The following is a 22,540-nucleotide window of genomic DNA, read 5'->3' as shown; positions in this document are numbered from 1 at the left end:
CCTGTGCCCGGGGTCCACTCTACATCTGGCTCCGGTGGCGTCCTCCTGAGCTGTCACTGTGCGCACCGACGGTGACGTCACGTCGCGCACGTCACGTCACTCGTCATTGCGCACAGCTTAACGAAGGACGCAGCAGGAGCCAGAAGTAGCGTGGGCCCCGGGAACAGGTAATAATAAAACCGGGGATGGGGGAGGAAATGGGGCCGGGGCGGTGCGGTGGGGGGTGCGACGCGGTGCGGTGGGGGGTGCGACGCGGTGCGGCGGGTCGGGGGGGGCGGTCGCGGTGCGGCGGGTCGGGGGGGGGCGGTCGCGGTGCGGTGGGGGTGGTGCGGGCATTATCTGCTTATCGGCAAGGTAATTGACGATACCGATAATGCCCAAAATCGTGATTATCGGCCGATAATATCGGCCAAACCGATAATCGGTCGATCCCTACTCAGTACAGTCAAGTACACACGTACACTGAGTACAGTCAGGTATACACGCACACTCAGTACAGTCAGGTACACATGTACACTCAATACAGAGACGCGCATACTTCGTACAGTCAGGTATACACGTACACTCCGTACAGTCAGGTACACATGTACACTCAGTACAGAGGGACACACATGCATAGTTCCGTCAGGAACACATGTACACTCAGTATAGAGACACATGCACACTTAGGCCTCATACACACTGCTGTCTGTCTCTGTTAGGTGGAGCTTTGTTGGCAATTCCATCAAGTTTAGCAGAGAGAAAAACGGTACATGCACTATTTTTTTTTCACCGCTAAATTCCTGTAAAATTACTAGATCACGACAAGCCCCATGCATGTGAGCTTGCATCCAACCAGTTTCAGGGTCCAATAGGGTCAAGAAAGAGAAAAAAAAGCCAATAGGATCCTTAACAGGTCATATGTAAATGACAATGAACTTAGCCTTAGTGCAGTCAGGTACAGTACATGCCTAATTATGTAATGATCTTAATCTTCTACTTTAAAGAAACTCAAAACACATGTGACAGAACAATTATGTGCAGTGATAACACAAGGAAAAGTCCATGGGAGGAATTTATCAAGGGTGGTGTAGGTGAACAAATTTTTTTCTACTTTTAATTTGAGTAGTGGTAATGTGTATGTGCGCCAAATTTATTAAATGGTGTAGGACATGTGGTAAAGATGGGGCTGGTGCACATTTTTACTTCAGTACACTAGTTTGTATGGGGCCTCCTCTGCAACTTTTCTACAACTTTTTAGCCTGTTTGCGCCAAAATGTGCGACTTTTTACAAATTCTGTCCACAGCCAGATTTGTAAAGATAAGTCTGATCTTGTGTAGACTTGGGACAAATTGTGGATACTACGACAAATTCTGTGACAAATTCGCTAATGATAAATTCATTAACCACTGGCAAGAGACATCTGATAATGATAAATATATTGCATCATTGTAATTATATGGACCTTCAGAATAAATATAATGGGGGAGATTTATCAAAAACCTGTGCAGAGGAAACGTTGCCCAGTTGCCCATAGCAACCAGCTCACTATAATTTTTGAAAAAGTCTATTCAAAATGATAGAAGCAATCTGATTGGTTGCTATGGGTAACTGGTCAACTTTTCCTCTGCACAGGTTTTGCTAAATCTCCCCCAATGTGTCATTTTTACCATAAAATGCACTGTTTAGGAGCGGAATCCCCCAAAAGTTGCAAAATTGCTCTTTTTCATTTCAATTTCACCACACATGTAATGTATTTTTTTGGCCTTGTAAATTTTGTAGTGAAATTGGTGATGTCATTACAAAGTACTATTGGTGGTGCACAAAACAATATTTTATATTCATATTAGTCTGTAGGTGAAAATTGTAAAGCATTCTGTTTTTTTTAACCAGTTAAGTACCCAGGGCATACCTGTACCCCCGTGGGAATTTCGGTCCCCGCCGTGCGCTGAGCGGGGACGGGACCGGGGTGACTGCTGATATCGATCAGCAGGCACCCCGCGCAAACGCAGCTCTGCCCACTGACTGAACTCAGTAGGCTGGCAGAGCGGCGAGAAGAGGTCATTAACCCCTCCCCTGCTGGCTGCTATTGGTCCAGCCAATAGCAGCGCTCCTGGGGGGGACGAAATCGCCACCTCCCCACGGATACAGTAAGGTGATTGGGGGTGTATCCTACACCCCCGATCACCATGTATCTGCCGAGATCGGAGCCCCTCAGGGCAGAAGACACCACCTTAGAGCAGGGAAAGAATACAGTAAAGGGACAGGTAGAACTGTAAAAGTAAGAAAAAAGAAAGTTTAAAAAAAATAAAAAAATAAATAAATAAAATTAAAAAAAGAACCCCCCCCCGAAGAACCCCACAGAACTTGTTTCAAAAATGCATCAGGCTTGTCTATATGTTCATTTGCTAAGTTCAAACACTGATTTTTGTGGTGAGGACGTAGAAGAGGTTTTCTTCTGATGACTCTTCCATGAAGACCATATTTGTACAAGTATCTCTTTATAGTGGAATAGTGTACCACAACTCCAGTGTCTGCCAGATGTTTCTGGAGGGATTGTGCATTCAAACGTGGGTTTTGAATTGTTTTTCTCACAATCCTGCAAGCTGTTCTGTCTGATATTTTTCTTGGTCTTCCAGATCTTGCTTTAACTTCCACTGTTCCTGATGACTGCCATTTCTTAATTACATTCTGAACAGAGGATAATGACATTTGAAAATGTTTTGCTATCTTATAGCCTTCTTCAGCTTTGTGAGCGTCAACTATTTTCAGTTTCAGATTTCTAGACAACTGCTTAGAAGAACCCATGGTGCTGATTGTTGGGGCAAGGTCAGATGAATCTGGGCATTTAAATCCTTTGAGATTGACATCACCAGGTCTCAGCTTTGCAAAGGGGGCAGTGCATGCTATAAATTCTGCCGGGTGCCCAAACTTTTGCAGACTCCATTTTTTTTGTTTTCTGTTATTTTGAAAGTGTAAATGATGGAAATAAAATCTAACTTTTGTTAACATATTATAAGAATGTCTAATCTGTAATTTGATGCCTTTTGGAGATTTTCCCATCTTTCGTTGGCTTCTTTATGCACATCAAATTTTTTTTTACCTGGGGTGCCCAAACTTTTGATCCCCACTGTATATGTCAGTGCAGGGGACCATAGGAGAGCGGCCGGCCGCATCTATACATTATACAGGAGGATCGCATCTGGTGTCAGGAGTGACACTCGCTGTGATCTGTCTATTAATGCAGATACTACAGCTCCCAGCATGGAGGAGAGCGTGCTCCATCTTGGGAGCAGTAGTACCTGCAGTTAAGGAAAGATCACAGCAAGTGTCACTCCTGACACCCGCTGCGATCCTCCTGATGAGAATTTTGGGACTCAGCGGTGCTGCGGCTACAGAGCCAGGAGACCAGCTGATGCTGAGCAGTAGATATACATATCTACTGCCCAGGAAGAACTTACAGTGAGCCTGATATGTGTATACAGTATACACATTGCTGGCTCACTTAACCCCTTGCTGAGCTGTGCGCTATGCCAGCCCAGCAAGAAAAGAGTTAACTTACACTGTTGGACAGTGTAGTTTAACCCTTTGGGCGGTATACAATATATACAGCTATCTATAGATAGCTGTATATAGTGTATACAGAAGATGAAGAAGTCCCCTTACCTACCTTCAGTCCCGGCTGGGTCAGTGTAGCTCCGCCCACTCGTGATGACATCATTAGGGGCGAAGCTACAGACAGGAGCCAAGCTGGTAAGTCTAAGACTCTTTTCACATTGTCTGTTTTGTATAATGTGTACAATGTGGCAGTGTCTTCCAAGACAGGAAGATTCCAGCTGTGGCTAAACTACAACTTCCAGCATGCCCAGACAGCCAAAGGCACTCTCTAGCGGAAAGTGCCAAAAATGTCATAACCAATTTTTTGTGTTTTTTTTTTCTTCTCATTTCAGATCCATGTATGCAGAGGATTACTGCGGATTCGATGGATTAAGGTGGATTAACTTTTTTTCTTTTAATAAAATGGTTAACAAGGGCTGTGGGGAGTGTTTTTTATTTTTATAGAATTTTCAGGCATAGTAGTGGAAGCCAGTCTTATTGACGGAAACCATTACTAAGCTAGGGCTTAGAATTAGCCCTAAAAACAGCTAGCATTAACCCCTAATTACTAACCCGGTACCCACAGCCACAGGGGTGCTGGGAAGAGTCGGTACCAACCGGCCTGGAGTGCCAAAAAAAAGGCGTTCCTGGGCCTAGGCGGTAACAGGCTGGCGTTATTTAGGCAGGGGAGGGCCAGTAACAATGGTCCTCGCCCACCCTGGTAACGTCAGGTTGTTGCTGCTTGGTTGGTATCTGGCTGAGAATGAAAACACGGGGAACCCTATGCATTATATATATATATATATATATATATATATATATATATATATATATATAAATAATTACAATTAAAAAAACACATTGGGTTCCCCTTATTTTCATTCTCAGCACAATACCAAGAAGCAACAGCCTGACATTACCCAGGGTGGGCTAGGACCATGGTTACTGGCCCTCCCCAGCCTAAACAACGCCAGCCTGTTACCGCCTAGGCCCAGGAGCGCTATTTTTGACCCTCCAGGCCTGATGATACTGCCTCTTCCCGGCATCCCTGTGGTGGTTGGTACCAGGGTAATAATTGGGGGTTAGCGCTAGCTGTTTTTGGGGCTAACGCTAAGCCCTGGCTTAGTAATGGATTCCGTCAATAAGACCGGCTTCCACTACTAAGCCTTTGGCTGTCTGGGCATGCTAGGAGTTGTAGTTTAGCAACAGCTGGAGTCTCCCTGTTTGGGAAGACATTGCCAGAAGGGTCTGTTCACATTATACAAAACGGACAATGTGAACAGAGCTTCAGACTTACCAGCCTGGCTCCCATCTGTAGCTCTGCCCCTAATAATGTCATCACTAGGGGAGCGGAGCTACATGGACCCAGCAGGGACAGGGAGCGAGGAAGGTAAGTGGACCTCGTGTTTTGTATACACAATATACAGTATTATCTATAGATAATTGTATATTCTGTATATCGCCCAAAGGGGCTATAGGAGCAGGGAGTCTTGCCAGTATAGTGACCGGATTTCCGGCTCCTGTATAGTATACACGGCTACAATATGCCCCCCTGTATACTATACGGTCAGGGGAGGTGAATAGTGATGCTATACATCACTCCTCACCTCCTTACACTCTGTGGACCGGGTGCTCAGCATCCGACGCACAGAGTGGTACCATGAAGCTAGTGAGAAAACTGCCACAAGGTACAAAACTGGCTATTTCCAAACACCAGCAAAAATGCCAGAAAAAATGCTGGAAAAACCTGGCGTTTTTGCTAGTGGGAAAAAACCTCAGTGGAATCCAAGCCTAAAAGCCAATTTTATTTTTGAATTTTCATTTTTTCCTCCTCGCCTTCTAAAAATCTTAACTCTTTTATATTTTTATCCACAGACAAGTATGAGGGCTTGTTTTTTGCCCAACCATTTGTCCTTTGTAATGACATTACTCATTTTACTATAAAATGAATGGCGCAACCAGAAAAATACTATTTATGTGGGGAAATTTAAAAGAAAATCGCAATTTTGCTAATTTTGGAAGGTTTAATTTTCACGCTGTACAATTTATGATGAGAAGGACATGTTTTCTTTATTCTGTGGGTCAATACAATTAAAATGATACCCATGATACATACTTTTCTATTATTGTATCGCTTCAAAAAAAAAAGTCTCAAACTTTTTAACCAAATTAGTACGTTTAAAATCCCTCTATTTTGATGACCTATAACTTTTTAATTTTTCCATAAAATCAGCGGTATGAGGGCTGATTTTTTGCACAGTCATCTGTACTTTTTAATGATACCACATTTACATATATAAAACTTTTAATAAATTTTTTTATAAAAAAATGTTTTAATATGATGTGACAAAAAAAGCATACATTTTGTACTTTTTTTTCTTGCGTTTACGCAGTTTACCGTACGGGATAATTAACATTATCTTTTGATAGTTTGGACATTTACACACGTGGTAATACCAAATATGTTTATTTGATTTTATGTTTACTTTTTGGGGGTAAAATGGGAAAAAGAGACAATGAAAAAAAATTTAACTAAATTTTTATTAATATTTTTTTTTTACACTTTTCATGTCCCCATAGGGGACTATTTATAGCAATCACTTGATTGCTAATACTGTTCAGTGAACTGATCAGTATTATCGGCGATCTTCTGCTATGGTCTGCTCGATCACAGACCAGAGCAAAAGACCCCTTGAGATGGCCGGAGGCAGGTTAGGGGACAGTCATCCGCCATTATGGATGATCGGATCCCCGCGGCAGCGCTGCAGGCGATCCGATCATACATATTTCCGACCGCACTGCCGCAGATGCCGTGATTTGTATTGATCACGGTATCTGAGGGGTTAATGGCAGACAACAGCGTGATCACTCATGTCTGCCATTACCGGCAGGTCCCTGGCTGCTAATAGCAGCTGGGACCTGCTGTTCATAACGTGAGCACCACCCCACTGCTTGTGGTCATGTATAGGACATAAAAGGGGCAATTGCTGGATGTCGTATATCTGGATTTTTCCAAAACATTTGATACGGTACCACATAAAAGATTGGTGCATAAAATGAGAATGATCGGGCTGGGGAAGAATGTGTGTAAGCGGGTAAGTAACTGGCTCAGTGATAAGAAATGGAGGGTGGTTATTAATGGTACTTATTCTGATTGGGTGACTGTTACTAGTAGTGTACCACAGGGGTCAGTCTTGGGTTCTGTTCTATTTAATATATTCATTAATGACCTTGTAGAGGGGTTGCTTAGTAAAGTAGCCATCTTTGCAGATGATACTAAACTCTGTAAAGCAGTAAACATTATAGAGGACAGTGCACTGTTACAAATGGATCTGGATAGGTTGGAGATTTGGGCTGGGAAGTGACACATGTGGTTCAACACTGATAAATGTAAGGTTATACACATGGGGAATAATAATCTGTATCTATAACAAGGGGGCATCCTCTACGTCTTGAGGAAAGAAGGTTTCTACACCAGCACAGACGGGGGTTCTTTACTCTAAGAGCAGTGAGACTGTGGAATTCTCTCCCGGAGGAGGTGGTCATGGGGAACTCTATAAAAGAATTCAAAAGGGGTCTGGATTCATTTTTGGAGAGTAATAACATTGCTGGTTATGTATCCTAGATTTATAGGGACAGAACGTTGATCCAGGGATTTATTCTGACTGCCATATTTGGAGTCGGGAAGGAATTTTTACCTCTAGTATGAGGGTTTTTTGCCTTCCTCTGGATCAACTCAGTAGGGACTCATTAGAGATATAGGTTGAACGTGATGGACTTTAATCTTTTTTCAACCTTATGAACTATTTAAATGTACGTCCTGGTGCATTAAGTACCACTGCACCAGGACGTACATTTACATCCGGCGTCGTTAAGGGGTTAAACCCCACTGGAGTGTGACAGACTTTTGGAACAGTGGAATGTGCAAATGAAAAATTAATTTTACATTTTCACCGACCACTGTCAATCTGTCAAACACCTGTGTGATTTAAATGCTCACTGCACCCATTGTTACATTCGGTAAGGGGTGTAGTTTCTAAAATGGTGTCACGTGTGGATTTTTTACGTGACAGAAATGCTGCAACTGTCAGCCACCCCTGTGCAAATCACCAATTTAGGCCTCAACTGTACATAGTGCTCTCTCACTCCTGAGCCCTCTTATGCGCCTGCAGATCGCTTTGCGTACACAGATGGGGTACTTCTGTACTCGGGAGAAATAGTTTCACAAATTTTGGGGGGGGATTTTGCTCCATTTATCCTCCAAGAAAAGAAAAGTTGGGGGCTACACAAGCGTGTGAGTGTAAAAAAATGAATTTAATTTTCGACACTAACATGCTGATGTTGCCCCATACATTTAATTTTCACAAGAGGTAAAAGCAGGAAAAAAAAAAAAAACTTGTAACGCAATTTCTTCTGATTACATAAATACCACATATGTGGATGTAAAGTTCTCTGCGGGCGCACAACAGGGCTCAGGAATAAGAGAGCACCTTGAACATTTGAGGCATAAATTGGCAATTTGCACAGGGGTGACTGATAGTTGCAGCAGTTATGACAAACGCAAAATAAAAAACATTCATTTTAGCACACTGTTCCAAAGATCTTTCCGACACCCGTGGGGTGCAAATGCTCACTGCTCTTAAAAAATGGGGTCACATGTAGTTGTTTTTTTTCATTTATGTCAGAGACTTCCAGCATGCTTGGACAGTCAAAAGGCATGCTGGTAGTTGTAGTTGTGTACCTCCAGCTGTTGCATAACTACAACTCCCAGCATGCCTTTTGACTTACCGTGCATGCTGGGAGTTGTAGTTATGCAATCGGTGATCTTCTCCTCTGGTCTGCTCAATCTCAGACCAGAGCATGAGACACTGGGAGACTGACGGAGGCAGGTGAGGGGACCTCCATCCGCCATTACAGATGATCGGATCCCCGCGGTAGCCCTGGGGGCGATCCGATCATCTGTTTTAACATGCGCATTGCAGCTAATGCCATGATCTGTATTGATCAAGGCATCTGAAGAGTTAATGGCGAACATCCGCGCGATCGCGGATGTAGTCACTTTTTGCCTCCAGCTGTTGCATAACTTCAACTCCCAGCATGTACGGAAAGCCGAAGGGCATGCTGGGAGTTGTAGTTATGCAACAGTTGGAGGCAAAAATGTGTCAGCCTCTGTTGCATAACTACGACTCCCAGCATGCTTGGACAGCCAAAGGGCATGCTGGGAGTTGTAGTTGTGTGCCTCCGGCTGTTGCACGACTACAACTCCCAACATGCCTTTTGGCTGAGCATGATGGGAGTTGCACTAAAGCAACCGCAGGAGGCACACAGGCCTCATTTCCTGCTGTTGTCTCAGGATCCCACCACCTCTGCTGCCTGGGGACCTGCCACCACCACACGTGACTACCCGCAACCACCTACTGTGACACCACCCATCAATGACATCGATTGTGAGGTGACACGAGTGCCATCTCACTCCTGCTGGGCAAGGGTGATTGGTTTCGGACAGCACCAATCACCCTTATTTTCCAGGTCACCGGGTAACCAGTGACCCGATTGGCTCAAAGAAACCTTATTTGCCGGTCAGAATAGACTGGTGAATTACAGTGATCGTCGACATGGGTGGGGTCTTAGGACCCCCCTAGGCGATATGCCAGGGTAGCTTCTGTTAGATAACAGCAGCCATCCAGACCCAATCACAGTGTCCGGAGACAGGGTGATCACGGAACGCAGCGTTGTAAATGTACAGCGCTGTCCGCTAAGTAGCACTTAGCAGCACTCTACATTTACGGCGCTCATTCTTATAGGGTTAACCCACTTAACGACCACGGACGTAAATGTACGTCCTGGTGTAGTGGTACTTAGCCTCTCTGGCAGGGCACTCACTGGGCTGCAGGGGGGAGGGGGACGCACGCACAGCGGACACAAACTTCCCTCTCCCCAGTGGCGCCGGGGAGGGAAATTAAAAAAAATATTAATTTTGACAGCAAAATCCTGCGGCATTGGGAATCACTGGGTAAGGCTGGGTTCACACTACGTTTTGTCCCATACGGGAGCGCATACGGCAGGGGGGAGCTAAAATCTCGCGCTCCCGTATGTGACCGTATGCGCTCCCGTATGCCATTCATTTCAATGAGCCGACCGGAGTGAAACGTTCGGTCCGGTCGGCTCATTTTTGCGCCGTATGCGCTTTTACAACCGGACCTAAAACTGTGGTCAACCACGGTTTTAGGTCCGGTTGTAAAAGCGCATACGGCGCAAAAATGAGCCGACCGGACCGAACGTTTCACTCCGGTCGGCTCATTGAAATGAATGGCATACGGGAGCGCATACGGTCACATACGGGAGCGCGAGATTTTAGCTCCCCCCTGCCGTATGCGCTCCCGTATGGGACAAAACGTAGTGTGAACCCAGCCTAAGACAGTATGTTTTCTTGCCAGGAGGGCAATATTTAAGTAGAGTGTAAGGGCCACACAGTACAATTCTTTTGGTGGTGATGGTGTTGGGGTTCAACCTTTGGGAAGGCTTCAATTTGTAACAGCAATTGTTTAAAAACAACTTGGTGTTATTCAGTCTTGGAAGCTGTAAATATGAGGCTGAGAGTATTATAAAAAATAAAAAAAAGGCACTGCAAACATTACTTTGCATGAAACGATTATTTATAACAAAGTGATTCTGTCACAAAAAGATCCTATAGCACCTTGGCTGTTTTAAACATCACGGAACAAAGCAAACTAGTGGAACAGCTTTGAGCCACATGTCATCCGGGTTTCAAACTGTGGGTCACTAGCCACTATTTGCAAGGGTGTGTTTCTAAATACAAGTGAGCAAACAAAGAAACAAAGCAGAATTTAACACAATACAGCAGACTACGTCCATTCCCAAACCAGATTATTTCCCCGCCTCTTCTCCCATTAACATTTGTTATCCAACTTTTTTCAGTTAGAAAACACATTCAAGCTACTACTGATTTCTAACTGTTGTTTATACAGCACTAATGTATTCCAAAAAGTTGTACGGAGCGGTTTTGTTTAAAAAACTTCTTAAAAATAAAAAAATGATGCCATGGCCAGATGTTTAGCCCCTTAACCCCTCAAGGACCAAGCGTTTTTCTGTTTTTTGCACTATTTTTTTCCTCCTTACCTATAAAAATCATAACTCTTTCAATTTTCCACCTAAAAATCCATATCATGGCTTATTTTTTGCGCCACCAATTCTACTTTGTAATGACATCAGTCATTTTACCCAAAAATCTATGACGAAACAGGAAGAAAAATCATTGTGCGACAAAATTGAAGAAAAAACGCCATTTTGTAAATTTTGGGGGCTTCCGTTTCTACACAGTAAATTTTTCAGTAAAAAGGACACCTTCTCTTTATTCTATAGATTCATACGATTAGAATGATACCCTACTTACTGTAGATTTGATTTTGTGTTACTTCTGGAAAAAATCATAACTACATGCACGGAAATCAATACATTTAAAATGGTTATCTTCTGACCCCTATAACTTTTTTATTTTTCTGCATATGGGGCAGTATGAGGGCTCAATTTTTGCGCCGTGATCTGAAGTTTTAATTGGTACCATTTTTGTTTTGATTTTTTTGATCGCTTTTTATTCCTTTTTTTATGGTATTAAAAAGTGACCAAAAATACTCTATTTTGGACTTTGGAATTTTTTTGCGCATATGCCATTGACCGTGCGGTTTAATTTATGATATTTTATAGTTCGGACAGTTACGCACGCGGCGACACCACATATGTTTACTTTTATTATGTTTATATTTTTTTTATATGGAATTTGGGAAAAGGGGGGTGATTTAAACTTTTAAGAAGGAAGGAGTTAATGTGTGTGTTTTTAAACTTTTTTTTTTTTTTTCTCTTTTAGTCCCCTTAGGGGACTTTTAGGAGGAATCATTAGATTCCTCATATAGATCATTATGGTTCCATAGAAAAATATTGATCAGTGTGCTCTGCGCTCGATTGATAAAGTCTGAGGTCGATTGAGGTAAGCCCTCAGGATACCTCAGCAGTGGATCGATCCACCCCACTCGATCACCACATGTCTGCTATTAACGCGGGCCCCCAGCCCTACAGGAATTTGCTGGGGGCCGGCCGGTTTGATGCGGGCTCGAGTCAGGAGGCCTCGTCATACCCCGGTAACGGCCAATGGACGAGTATAGACTAGGGATCGACCGATCCCGATAATCAGTGCAGGTTAGGGCCGATAGCCGATAACTTATACCAATATTCCGGTATAAGTTATCGGCTATTTAACCCCCTGCGACACCACTGCAGATCATTGATTTAAAGCGGGCGCTTTAAATCAATGATCTGCAGTGGCTTTTGCGGGGCCATAGGCCGCCGCCACCTGCTTCTCTCCCCTACCTGTCAGGGTGGTCCGGGCCATCCATCCTTCCTTCCTGTAGTGTCCGGGGGCGTTCCGGGTGAAGAGTGAACCGGCCGGGCTGTCCTTCTTCTCCGGCGGTCATCTTCTCCACTCCGGGCAGGCTCCGGCCTAGTACGCTGCATAGACGCCGCTGCGCAGTGACGCCCGTGCGCAGCGACGCACCTGACATCACGGCATAGCGGCGTCTATGCAGTGTACTAGGCCAGAGCCTGCCCGGAGTGGAGAAGATGACCGCCGGAGAAGGACAGCCTGGACCGGTTCACCCTCCACCCGGAACGCCCCCGTACACTACAGGAAGGAAGGATGGATGGCCCGGACCACCCCCATTACGGGTAAGTTTAATTTTTTTATTGACTCGGAGGGTGGGGGAGGGGCCCGACCGGTATAGGCAAAAATCCATACCGGTATACCGCCCAGCATCACGGTGGGGGGTGCGGTGCGGCGGGTCGGGGGGGGGGTGGCGGTCGCGGTGCGGTGGGGAGGGGGGTGCGGGGGATTATCGGCTTATCGGCAAGGTAATTGCCGATACCGATAATGCCCAAAATCGTGATTATCGGACGATAATATCGGCCATACCGATAATCGGTCGATCCCTAGTATAAACGTCCATGGTCATTATCAGGTTAAATTGGCACTGTCAAATTCCATAAACTTTTTAAATGTTGTTACTGATGAAAATGTAAGACCTTTAATAATATGGTTGTTTAAATTTGTTTGAATATTTAATAAAGAAAACTGCCCCTGAAAATCCCACCACTAGGGGTCCCCATACCTACTGGGACACTAACCAGTCCTGCATGAGATTGTCCGTGAGTCATGGACAAGGCTGCATGAGCAAACACACCAATTACCTCTCCCTCTCTCCCTAGGTATGACTAAATATGTGTATCACTGTATTTTTGTAACTTATAGCAGTTCCACGGTATATAACGGTATTTCTCCCCCCCCCCCCTTAAATCATGTGACCCGCGAGCGCTTTTCTGCTCCCCCCCCCCACCCCCAAATTAATCATCAGCCCAGCGCTGCGCTGTCCCTATCTGGGTACTACTCACATATGTCACCCGCAAGCGCTGCCCTCCTCATCCTCCTGTTTGTTGCGGTCCGACTGTGCTGGCTGGAACTGTGTACTGTACGCTGGTATCTCTATGCTGTATCCCTATGCGTCCGTCAGCCTATCGCTGGCCACAGCGATGTTCCGCCTCGGCCGATGATAGGTTGAGCCCACTGTCATGTAAGAAGCCGGCCAGAGCTCCTTACATGACAGTGAGCTCAGCCTATCACCGGCCGAGGAGGAACATCGCGGCGGCCGGTGATAGGCTGAGGGGCCCATAGGGATACAGCATAGAGATACAGCATACCGTACACAGTTCCAGCTAGCGCAGGTGGCCCGAAACAAACAGGAGGACGAGGAGGGCAGCGCTTGCAGGTGACATATGTGAGTAGTACCCAGATGGGGACAGCGCATCGCTAGACTGAGGATTAATTTGGGGGGGGGAAGCAGAACAATGCTCGCGGGTCACATATGATTAGTTCCCCGATGTGAGGACAGCGCAGCGCTGGGCTAATTCATTCCCGATGGGAAGGGGACAAACCGGTATTGCGGTATGGGGAAAATTCATATCGTGCAGGACAAAAATTCCGGTATTCGGTATGAACCGGTATGTCGCCCAGCCCTACCAACAGAAGAAGTGACACACACCCCTTCCCCTAAGCCCAATACTACTGCATGGCGATGAGCAACCTATACAAAACCAATTAATACTAAGAAACCACATAATCATAAACCACAATATCCTAATAATCCAAAGCCTCACCATATGGATACCACTACTAAGATTGCCACCAACAGTAAATCTGGCAAACAAAATAACCAAACCATAAATAATATAACGCAATTTAGAACATTCACAGCCTCCAAAGTGTTACCCACCTCATGCTATTCTCACTAGTGCACAAGTTCATGTGCCAACAGTTATTCCTTTAATACTGACTAACACCGTTGCAAACAGTGTGAAAAATACATCCAACATGACACTTTCGACGAATGTGGTACTTAAATGGGCACTGTCAGATACAAAAACTTTTGATATGTTGTAAAGAATGTATAACCAATCGGTTTTGCAATTGCTTTCATTAGTACATTTTCTGTATTTCATACTGAAAAAGCCAGTCAGACAACTGCCCCCCCCCCCCCCCCCCCCGCCTGCTTGGACACATACTAGTCCTGCTGTGTCCATGCATCATCACTTAAGTCATGGACACACTTCCTTGATTGACAGCTGAGAGTGCAGGGCTCACAGCTGGAGGAATTATCCTCCCACTGTCAGCTTGTGTCCCGCTACTGTCAGTGAGGACAAGCTGGGAGTTGTAGTTTTGCTAATGCTAGGGGAGATGTGAGCAGACAGCATACTGAGGGAGGGGGCGGAGACCTGCACAGTGAGGCCACGCCCCCTCCCTTTGAGAGGAATTCAGACTAGTGAGCTAAACTAAAAGTGTAATAAAATAATAAAAGATGCTAGACACATAAAATTAGATGTACATGGTCAGGATTACGTACTGAGTGATATATACATTTTTTTTTATTTTTGTTGGATCTGACGGGTACGCTTTAACATATGTGACAATATAGTTTCATCCAATTCAGACACCTCTCGATGATTTTCTAGTTACTATTCATGCCACTCCGGTCCACACTAATATCGCTTATCCCCAGGAACCCCTATTTTTTTTTTACCCCTACAGACCAATCCTACTTAACTGCCATATAATACCTCTACCATTACAGATACTACTATTTATTTAGGACTGCCCCCAACCATCAATTCTTTGTCAGAACATCTGATGATGGGAAAAAAAAATACATCTAGCTTTCCCAATCTGCTCAAAAAGAAAACTATCAGAAAGAGAGGAAGAAGAGGGGATAAACAGAAGAAAAAAGGAGAAACAAGAAAAATAATCAAAACTCTCTTAACCCCTTAAGGACTCAAAGTTTTTCCGTTTTTGCACTTTCGTTTTTTCCTCCTTACCTTTTAAAAATCATAACCCTCTCAATTTTCCACCTAAAAATACATATTATGGCTTATTTTTGGCGTCACCAATTCTACTTTGCAGTGACATTAGTAATTTTACCCAAAATTTCACGGCAAAACGGAGAAAAAAATCATTGTGCGACAAAATCAAAGAAAAAACGCCATTTTGTAACTTTTGGGGGCTTCCGTTTCTATGCAGTGCATACTTCGGTAAAAATGACACCTTATTATTCTGTAGGTCCATACGGTTAAAATGATACCCTACTTATATAGGTTTGATTTTGTCGTACTTCTGGAAAAAATCATAACTACATGCAGGAAAATTTATACGTTTAAAAATGTCATCTTCTGACCCCTATAACTTTTTTATTTTTCCACGTACAGGGCAGTATGAGGGCTCATTTTTTGCGCCGTGATCTGTAGTTTTTAACGGTATGATTTTGATCAGACTTTTTGATCACTTTTTATTCATTTTTTAATGGTATAAAAAGGGACCAAAATATGCTTTTTTGGACTTTGGAATTTTTTGCGCGTACGCCATTGACCGTGCAGTTTAATTAATGATATATTTTTATAGTTCGGACATTTACGCACGTGGCGATACGACATGTTTATTTATTTTTTTTATTTACACTTATTTTTTTTATGGGACAAGGGGGGTGATTCAAACTTTTATTAGTTAAGGAGTTACATAGTTACATAGTTACATAGTTAGTACGGTCGAAAAAAGACATATGTCCATCAAGTTCAACCAGGGAATTAAGGGGTAGGGGTGTGGCGCGATATTGGGGAAGGGATGAGATTTTATATTTCTTCATAAGCATTAATGTTATTTTGTTCCATGAATGTATCTAATCTTGTTTTAAAGCTGTTAATTGTTCCTGCTGTGACCAGTTCCTGAGGTAGACTGTTCCATAAGTTCACAGTTCTCATGGTAAAGAAGGCGTGTCGCCCCTTGAAACTAAACTTTTTCTTCTCCAGACGGAGGGAGTGCCCCCTCGTCCTTTGGGGGGGTTTAACCTGGAACAGTTTTTCTCCATATTTTTTGTATGGGCCATTAATATACTTATATACGTTTATCATATCCCCCCTTAAACGTCTCTTCTCAAGACTAAACAATTGTAACTCCTTTAATCGCTCCTCATAGCTAAGATGTTCCATTCCCCATATTAGTTTAGTCGCGCGTCTCTGCACCCTTTCCAACTCCGCAGTGTCCCTTTTATGGACAGGTGCCCAAAACTGAACAGCATATTCCAGGTAAGGCCGTACCAATGATTTATAAAGGGGGAGTATTATGTCCCTGTCCCTTGAGTCCATGCCTCTTTTGATACATGACAATATCCTGCCGGCTTTGGAAGCAGCAGCCTGACATTGCATGCTATTCTGTAGTCTGTGATCTACAAGTACACCCAGATCCTTCTCTACCAGTGACTCTGACAGTTTAATCCCCCCTAATACATACGATGCATGCAGGTTATTAGTACCCAGATGCATAACTTTACATTTATCCACATTGAACCTTTATTAACACTTTTTTTTTTGCAGTGTTATAGGTCCTCAAAAAGTGACTCTCCTTCACTTCTCCTTCGCCCCACAAACAGAAGCAATGATTTTGAACTTTTTCTTGATCTAAATTACTACGTCAAGTAATTAACAATAAAAGGTTTTGTTTTTTTGCCATAAAAGAAATGGAAAATAAACTAATTCATCAAAGTGATAACTATACCAGTGAAATTGAAGTCCCTTAGTAACAACCCCAATATAATCATTAAACTCGCCGGGGGGGTTGTTATTTTAAATCAATCTGACTACATCCTAGAGTCTCTTCATCAAGAGAGCGCATGTCGACCACCGATGCGGCGACTGACACGCTCCCTCAATGCAACTCTATGGCAGAGCCAGAGCGCTGCCTTCGGCAATCTCCGGCTCTGCCATAGCACTGTACTGAGGGGGGGTGTCGATCACCGCTTCGTGTGGTGGTCGACACGCGCTCTCTGGTCGGAGAGCCGGGTAGGGAGATTGTGTGGGGTGTTCCCAGCGGTGGAAGTCCCCAGGATCTGAAACTTATCCCCATGCTTTAGGATAGGGGGATACATTTAACTCTGGGTCTTGGCTGCTGATAACAGTTGGGACCCACCTGCCTTAACCCACGCTCAGCCCGTGAGCGTGTTTTAAATGCCGGTAACAGGAACAGGGCCTAAGTGTACGCCCTGCTTCCTTAACTGGATAAAGGGTACTCCGCCACTCCCACTCCCACTCCATCCATGTCTATAGGAGGGGGCATGACAGTAGTCACTCCCTCCCGTTGACATGAATCGAGGGGCTATGGCGTCACAGGGGATAATGTTTAATGTCATAATCACTGCTGCTGGAACCCATTGTTCATTCAGTACGCAGGGTGCTGCGAGGAGATTGTGGGAGTCCCACCTTTGGATAAGGGATAAGATGCCTTGTGGCGGAGTAGCCCTTTAATGACACAGCCCATTTTGGCCTTAACCCCTTAGGAAGGTTTCATAAATTTTAGCACTTCCATTTTTTTCTAATTTTACCACAAAATCTACGTTGAAACGAAAAAAAAATATGTGGGAAAAAAAAAAAAAACATTTGGAGGCTTCCGTTTCTATGCAGTGCACTTTCCGGTAAAAATTACCATCTAAATTTTGTAGGTCCACTGATTAATATGATACCCAATTTGTATAGGATATTATATATATATATATATATATATATATATATATATATATATATACACACACACACACACACACAAACACACCTTTTTGTACAAAAATGAGTATGCTTAAAATTGTCCTCTTCCGACCCCTATAACTTTTTGATTTTCCCGTATACAGGGCTATATAAAGACTAATTTCTTGCGCCGCAATCTGAACTGGTGATTGCTAACATTTGTGTTAATGACAAAGATCAACACTTGTTATATGGGTCATAGGGTTGCTGCTTTTTTCCTGTTTATGCTGAAATACACCAAGCTACATTGCATAAATACTGGGCCTTTGCTATTTTACTATTGAGTCTGCTGGACAAACGTCTGTTTTTTTCCATGCACCCTACATTTGGCAACTGTGGTGCAGTTTTGTATTAATCATGTTTTTATGAAGGACACTTGAAGGCCACGTTCACATGTGTGTAATACAGATGTAAGGCCAAGACTTACATCTATATTCCTTATGTGCAGCAGCGATACCAATACAGCTTACAGTTTGGCTATTTACAAATGCCATATATACAGTATTGGCAAAAAAAAAAAAAAAAAAAGATAAATTCGGTCCTGCTCCTCATTACACTCACACTGTAAATGTGCACAGACACAGAAAAAGGGTGAAATGCGCAATTCAGTGTTAAATCCACAACAAAATGATAAAACTATCCACCTGCTGTAACATTGGGGAGTGAATACAGTCTGTCTAATCCAAGGGCAAGGCTATAGGCACTGCATGGCTCTCTCTATTTGACAGGTGACTATCATGGTGGAGTGTCAGCCTTATTCAGACTGTGAATATTCTTAAGTGCTGGGTCTGTCACCTCCAGCACTAGATTACATTACATTACATTACAGTGTGTGCGGCGGTGACAGGACGGCACATTACAACGCCCTATGCTGTTCAAAATGAAACGTGTCCGTCTAGGAGGTAGAATGAGAGCCTCCCCAGAGTAGTGACACCTGGCTGCAGAGCCAGCCCACACCATACGATACCACAGCCATATCCCCCTTGCCCACTGCTCGTGTTGGGATGCCAGCTGCTGCTTTCGCCGTGCACATGACCCTGTGATACCTCGATAAATGCTTTAGAATCTGCCTCTTGATAATCGCAGCCATCCCGCCGACAGTGCTTGTCCCCGATGCTCCTCCAGCAGTGAGTCCTCCACTTGCATCCCGGCTACCCCGTTCAGCTGTTCCTCTACCATAGAGAAACTGGGACGGCCTTCCTTCCTTGAAAACCACGGACACTTCGCCGCCATCTTGGTACACTCAAAGCTGTTCCAATATACTTGAATAAACCTGAAGTATAGCAGAGCATTGAAATCTGGAAGTGTATAGCTCGTTTATCGGCTTCAATCCACGGACTGTGCTCGCCAGATGGAAAGACATTGTAGCAATAGGGCAAAAAGAGCCGAACAATCTGCTCTCGGGATACTCTGAGCGGTAGAACCTACAACATCCGCTACATTCCGCACATTCAGGAACAGTTAGCGCCATCTACTGACTTTGCTGCCAAAGCTTTGGGCTCTTGGAATATGATGATATGATATGAATGTGAGCATTTCTTGGTTAGAAAAGAATACCTCATCGCTTCTCGGCCTTTTGGCTAAGATCAAGTGTAGTATCTGTTCTTATCAGTTTAACCACTTAGGCACCAAGGGTGGAATTTATCATTGTATATAGAGTTATTTTGCATCTATTTTTTTGGGCAAAAAAAAGCGCAAGTGCTTTTTGCGTCTTTTTTGCGCAAATTTAGATAGAACTTTTCATCCCCGTGTCTACGGTTAATTCTACCATAGAGCATTTTCTACTGTAGAATCAATTTACTAACTGCATAGTTTATTTTTTTTGCACAAAAAAAATGCGCAAACTGCATTTTCTTGCGCAAATATACACCACCTCGGAGGACACGTACCAAAAGTGTCTATTTTGGCACAGTAAGGACTGCAACTCCCATCATGGACAGACTCTGCCCATGATGGGAGTCATAGTCCAGGGGCTGAGGTGCAGATCGCTAGAGACCCGCTGTGATCCACATTTATTAACTGTAAAAGTCGGCGGTACATGCGACTTCATTGAGCTGCCGCCAGCTTCTATATACACTCATATAATTCATAATCCCCGCCGCTGGGAGAGGGGAGCTCTGATTGGTGGATAGCTATTAACCAATCAGAGCTCCCCTCTCCAGGCGAGGATTATGACTTATAAGAGCTGTATATAGGAGCCTGCGGGCAGCGCAGTGTAGCCGCATGTGCCGCTGACTTCTATAGTTAATAAATGCAGATCGCAGCAGGTCTCTGGAGAATGATCTTCTGCGATCTGCCCCTCTGCCCTTGGACTACTACTCCCATGTAGTACCGCAGCGCTGAGGGAGGGCACTTGCACATCCCCCGGCTGTGGGACATTTAGAACTACTACTCCCATCATGGTCTGCCCATGATGGGAGTTGTAGTCCAGGGGCTGAGGTGCAGATCGCACCAGGTCATTCTCCAGAGACCCGCTGCAATCTGCATTTATTAACTGTAAAAGTCGGCGGTACATGCGTCTACATCACGCTGCCACTGGCTTCTATATACACTGTCAGAATTCATAATCCCCGCCGCCGGGAGAGGAGAGCTCTGATTGGTCAATAGCTATCCACCAATCAGAGCTCCCGTCTCCCGGCGGGGATTATGAATTATGACAGTGTACTGTATATAGAAGCCGGTGGCAGCGCGATGTAGCCGCATGTACCACCGGCTTTTTAATTTAAATGCGGATCGCAGCAAATCATTCTGGAGATCTGCTGCGATCCGCGTTTATAAACGGCATTCAGTTAACCCAGCGATGCGCGGCATCGCATGGGTTAACTGGCAGAAGCCCCGCTGTTTCCAGAAGGGGACAACTTCTGCAACACCCAGGCAGGGACGTGCCCTTTTCCTCACCTGCCCCTCTAGTGCCCTCACAAAAGGAGCTGCAGACTCAGGGTGATAGGTGCAGTAAAAAGGATCCGTTGCTGGGGAGTTGTATGTAGTTTAATGGAGGGGGCTGTGCCCTCCCTGCAGCAAGGGGGCACCACTCACCCTTTCATTATCTGCCATTTCTCTGCTTCTCTCCACACGGAGGAGACAGGAGCAGCGGAGGCAGAGAGAAGCCCCGCCCACAGCATGCCCGCCCACAAACTCCAGTCTGTGCAGCCCTTACTGTGAGTGACTGTAAATATATGTGAGTGATTGTATGTCAGTGTATGTATGTATATATATATATGTGTGTGTGTGTGTGTGTCTATCTCTATGTATATGCCTATATATGTGAGCAAGTGAATCTATGTATGTGTGTATGTGTATATATATATATATATATATATATATATATATATGTGTGTGTGTAAGTATATATATATATGTGTGTGTGTATATACTGTATATGTGTGTGTGTATGTATATACTGTATGTGTGTGTGTGTGTCTCTCTATGCCTATATATGTGAGCAAGTGAATCTATGTGTGTGTATGTATATATATGTATATGTGTGTGTGTGTGTGTGTGTGTGTGTGTGTGTATGTATATACTGTATATGTGTGTGTGTGTGTGTCTATCTCTATGTATATGCCTATATATGTGAGCAAGTGAATGTATGTATGTGTGTGTGTGTGTGTGTGTGTGTCTATATGTATTTGCAGAGAGGGATGGCTTGGGCCTTAGTGTAAGTGACTGTAAATATATGTGAGTGATTGTATGTCAGTGTGTGTATGTATATATGTGTGTATGTGTGTGTGTGTGTGTGTGTGTCTATCTCTATGTATATGCAGAGAGGGATGGCTGGGGCCTTACTGTAAGTAACTGTAAATTTATGCGAGTGATTGTATGTCAGTGTGTGTGTGTGTGTGTGTGTGTGTGTGTGTGTGTGTGTGTGTGTCTATGTATATGCCTATATATGTGAGCAAGTGAAACTATGTATGTGTGTGTGTGTGTGTGTGTATGTATGTGTGTGTATATATATATATATATATATATATATATGAGCAAGTGAATCTTTGTATGTATGTATATGTATGTATGTGTGTGTATATGTGTGTATGTTTATGTGTATATATCTGTGAGTGATTGTATATACTTATGTATGTGTGTGTATATATATATGAGCAAGTGAATCTATGTATGTGTGTATGTATGTATGTATGTATATATATATATGTGTGTATGTATATATTTATGTATGTGTGTATATATATATGAGCAAGTGAATCTATGTATATGTATGTATGTGTGTGTATATGTGTATATATATATATATATATATATATATATATATATATATATATATGAGCAAGTGAATCTATGTATGTATGTATATGTATGTATGTGTGTGTATATGTGTGTATGTTTATGTGTATATATCTGTGAGTGATTGTATGTGTGTACCTGTATGTATGATGTGCTTATTGGCTATATCTTTTAGTATATATTCGATGTTATATGTGTGTCTGTGTATTTATGTTTCCTAATGTATATTTGTACCTGTATGTATGTGTCAAAGTGTCTTTTTGTATGTGTGTATATTACCTATGTACTGTATGTGTGTATATTACCTATGTACTATATGTGCCTTAATGTTATGTGCTTGTATTTATTCTATGAAGCACATTATTAGGGAATTATTGGAGGAATGTAAGCACAGTATATAGGGAATTTATGGAAGCACAGTATATATTTCATTATATTGGAACATTATATTTTTATCTATGCTGGCACTGTGTATAGATCCTTAGGGTGCGTTCACACGTGCCTATTTTTGCTGCAGATTTTGCTTCCCATTGACAATGG

General features: G+C 43.5%; 1 protein-coding gene and 1 pseudogene across 5 annotated transcripts in view; one reads left to right on the top strand and one right to left on the bottom strand.

Moving 5' to 3' along the window:
• Window positions 1-19,301, bottom strand: part of LOC130356321 (bridge-like lipid transfer protein family member 3A) — a 191,677-nt gene extending 172,376 nt beyond the window's left edge. For 3 of the 5 annotated variants that reach the window (XM_056557648.1, XM_056557651.1, XM_056557652.1), the window contains exon 1: window positions 18,808-19,300. In XM_056557648.1, the coding sequence (XP_056413623.1) occupies window positions 18,808-18,851 (44 nt within the window). In that variant the 5' untranslated portion in view covers window positions 18,852-19,300. Of the gene's footprint in view, window positions 1-18,807 lie in introns of all 5 variants that reach the window. The other 2 variants (XM_056557649.1, XM_056557647.1) reach the window with 2 other exon arrangements.
• Window positions 19,302-19,321: 20 nt separating this feature from the next.
• Window positions 19,322-19,490, top strand: LOC130360037 (U2 spliceosomal RNA; annotated as a pseudogene).
• Window positions 19,491-22,540: the final 3,050 nt, after the last annotated feature.

This window comes from Hyla sarda, chromosome 2, assembly GCF_029499605.1.
Source record: "Hyla sarda isolate aHylSar1 chromosome 2, aHylSar1.hap1, whole genome shotgun sequence".
In the NCBI taxonomy this organism is placed as follows: domain Eukaryota; kingdom Metazoa; phylum Chordata; class Amphibia; order Anura; family Hylidae; genus Hyla; species Hyla sarda.
Note: the sequence above shows the minus strand (reverse complement) of the source record. Positions and strands in the feature narration are given on the sequence as shown.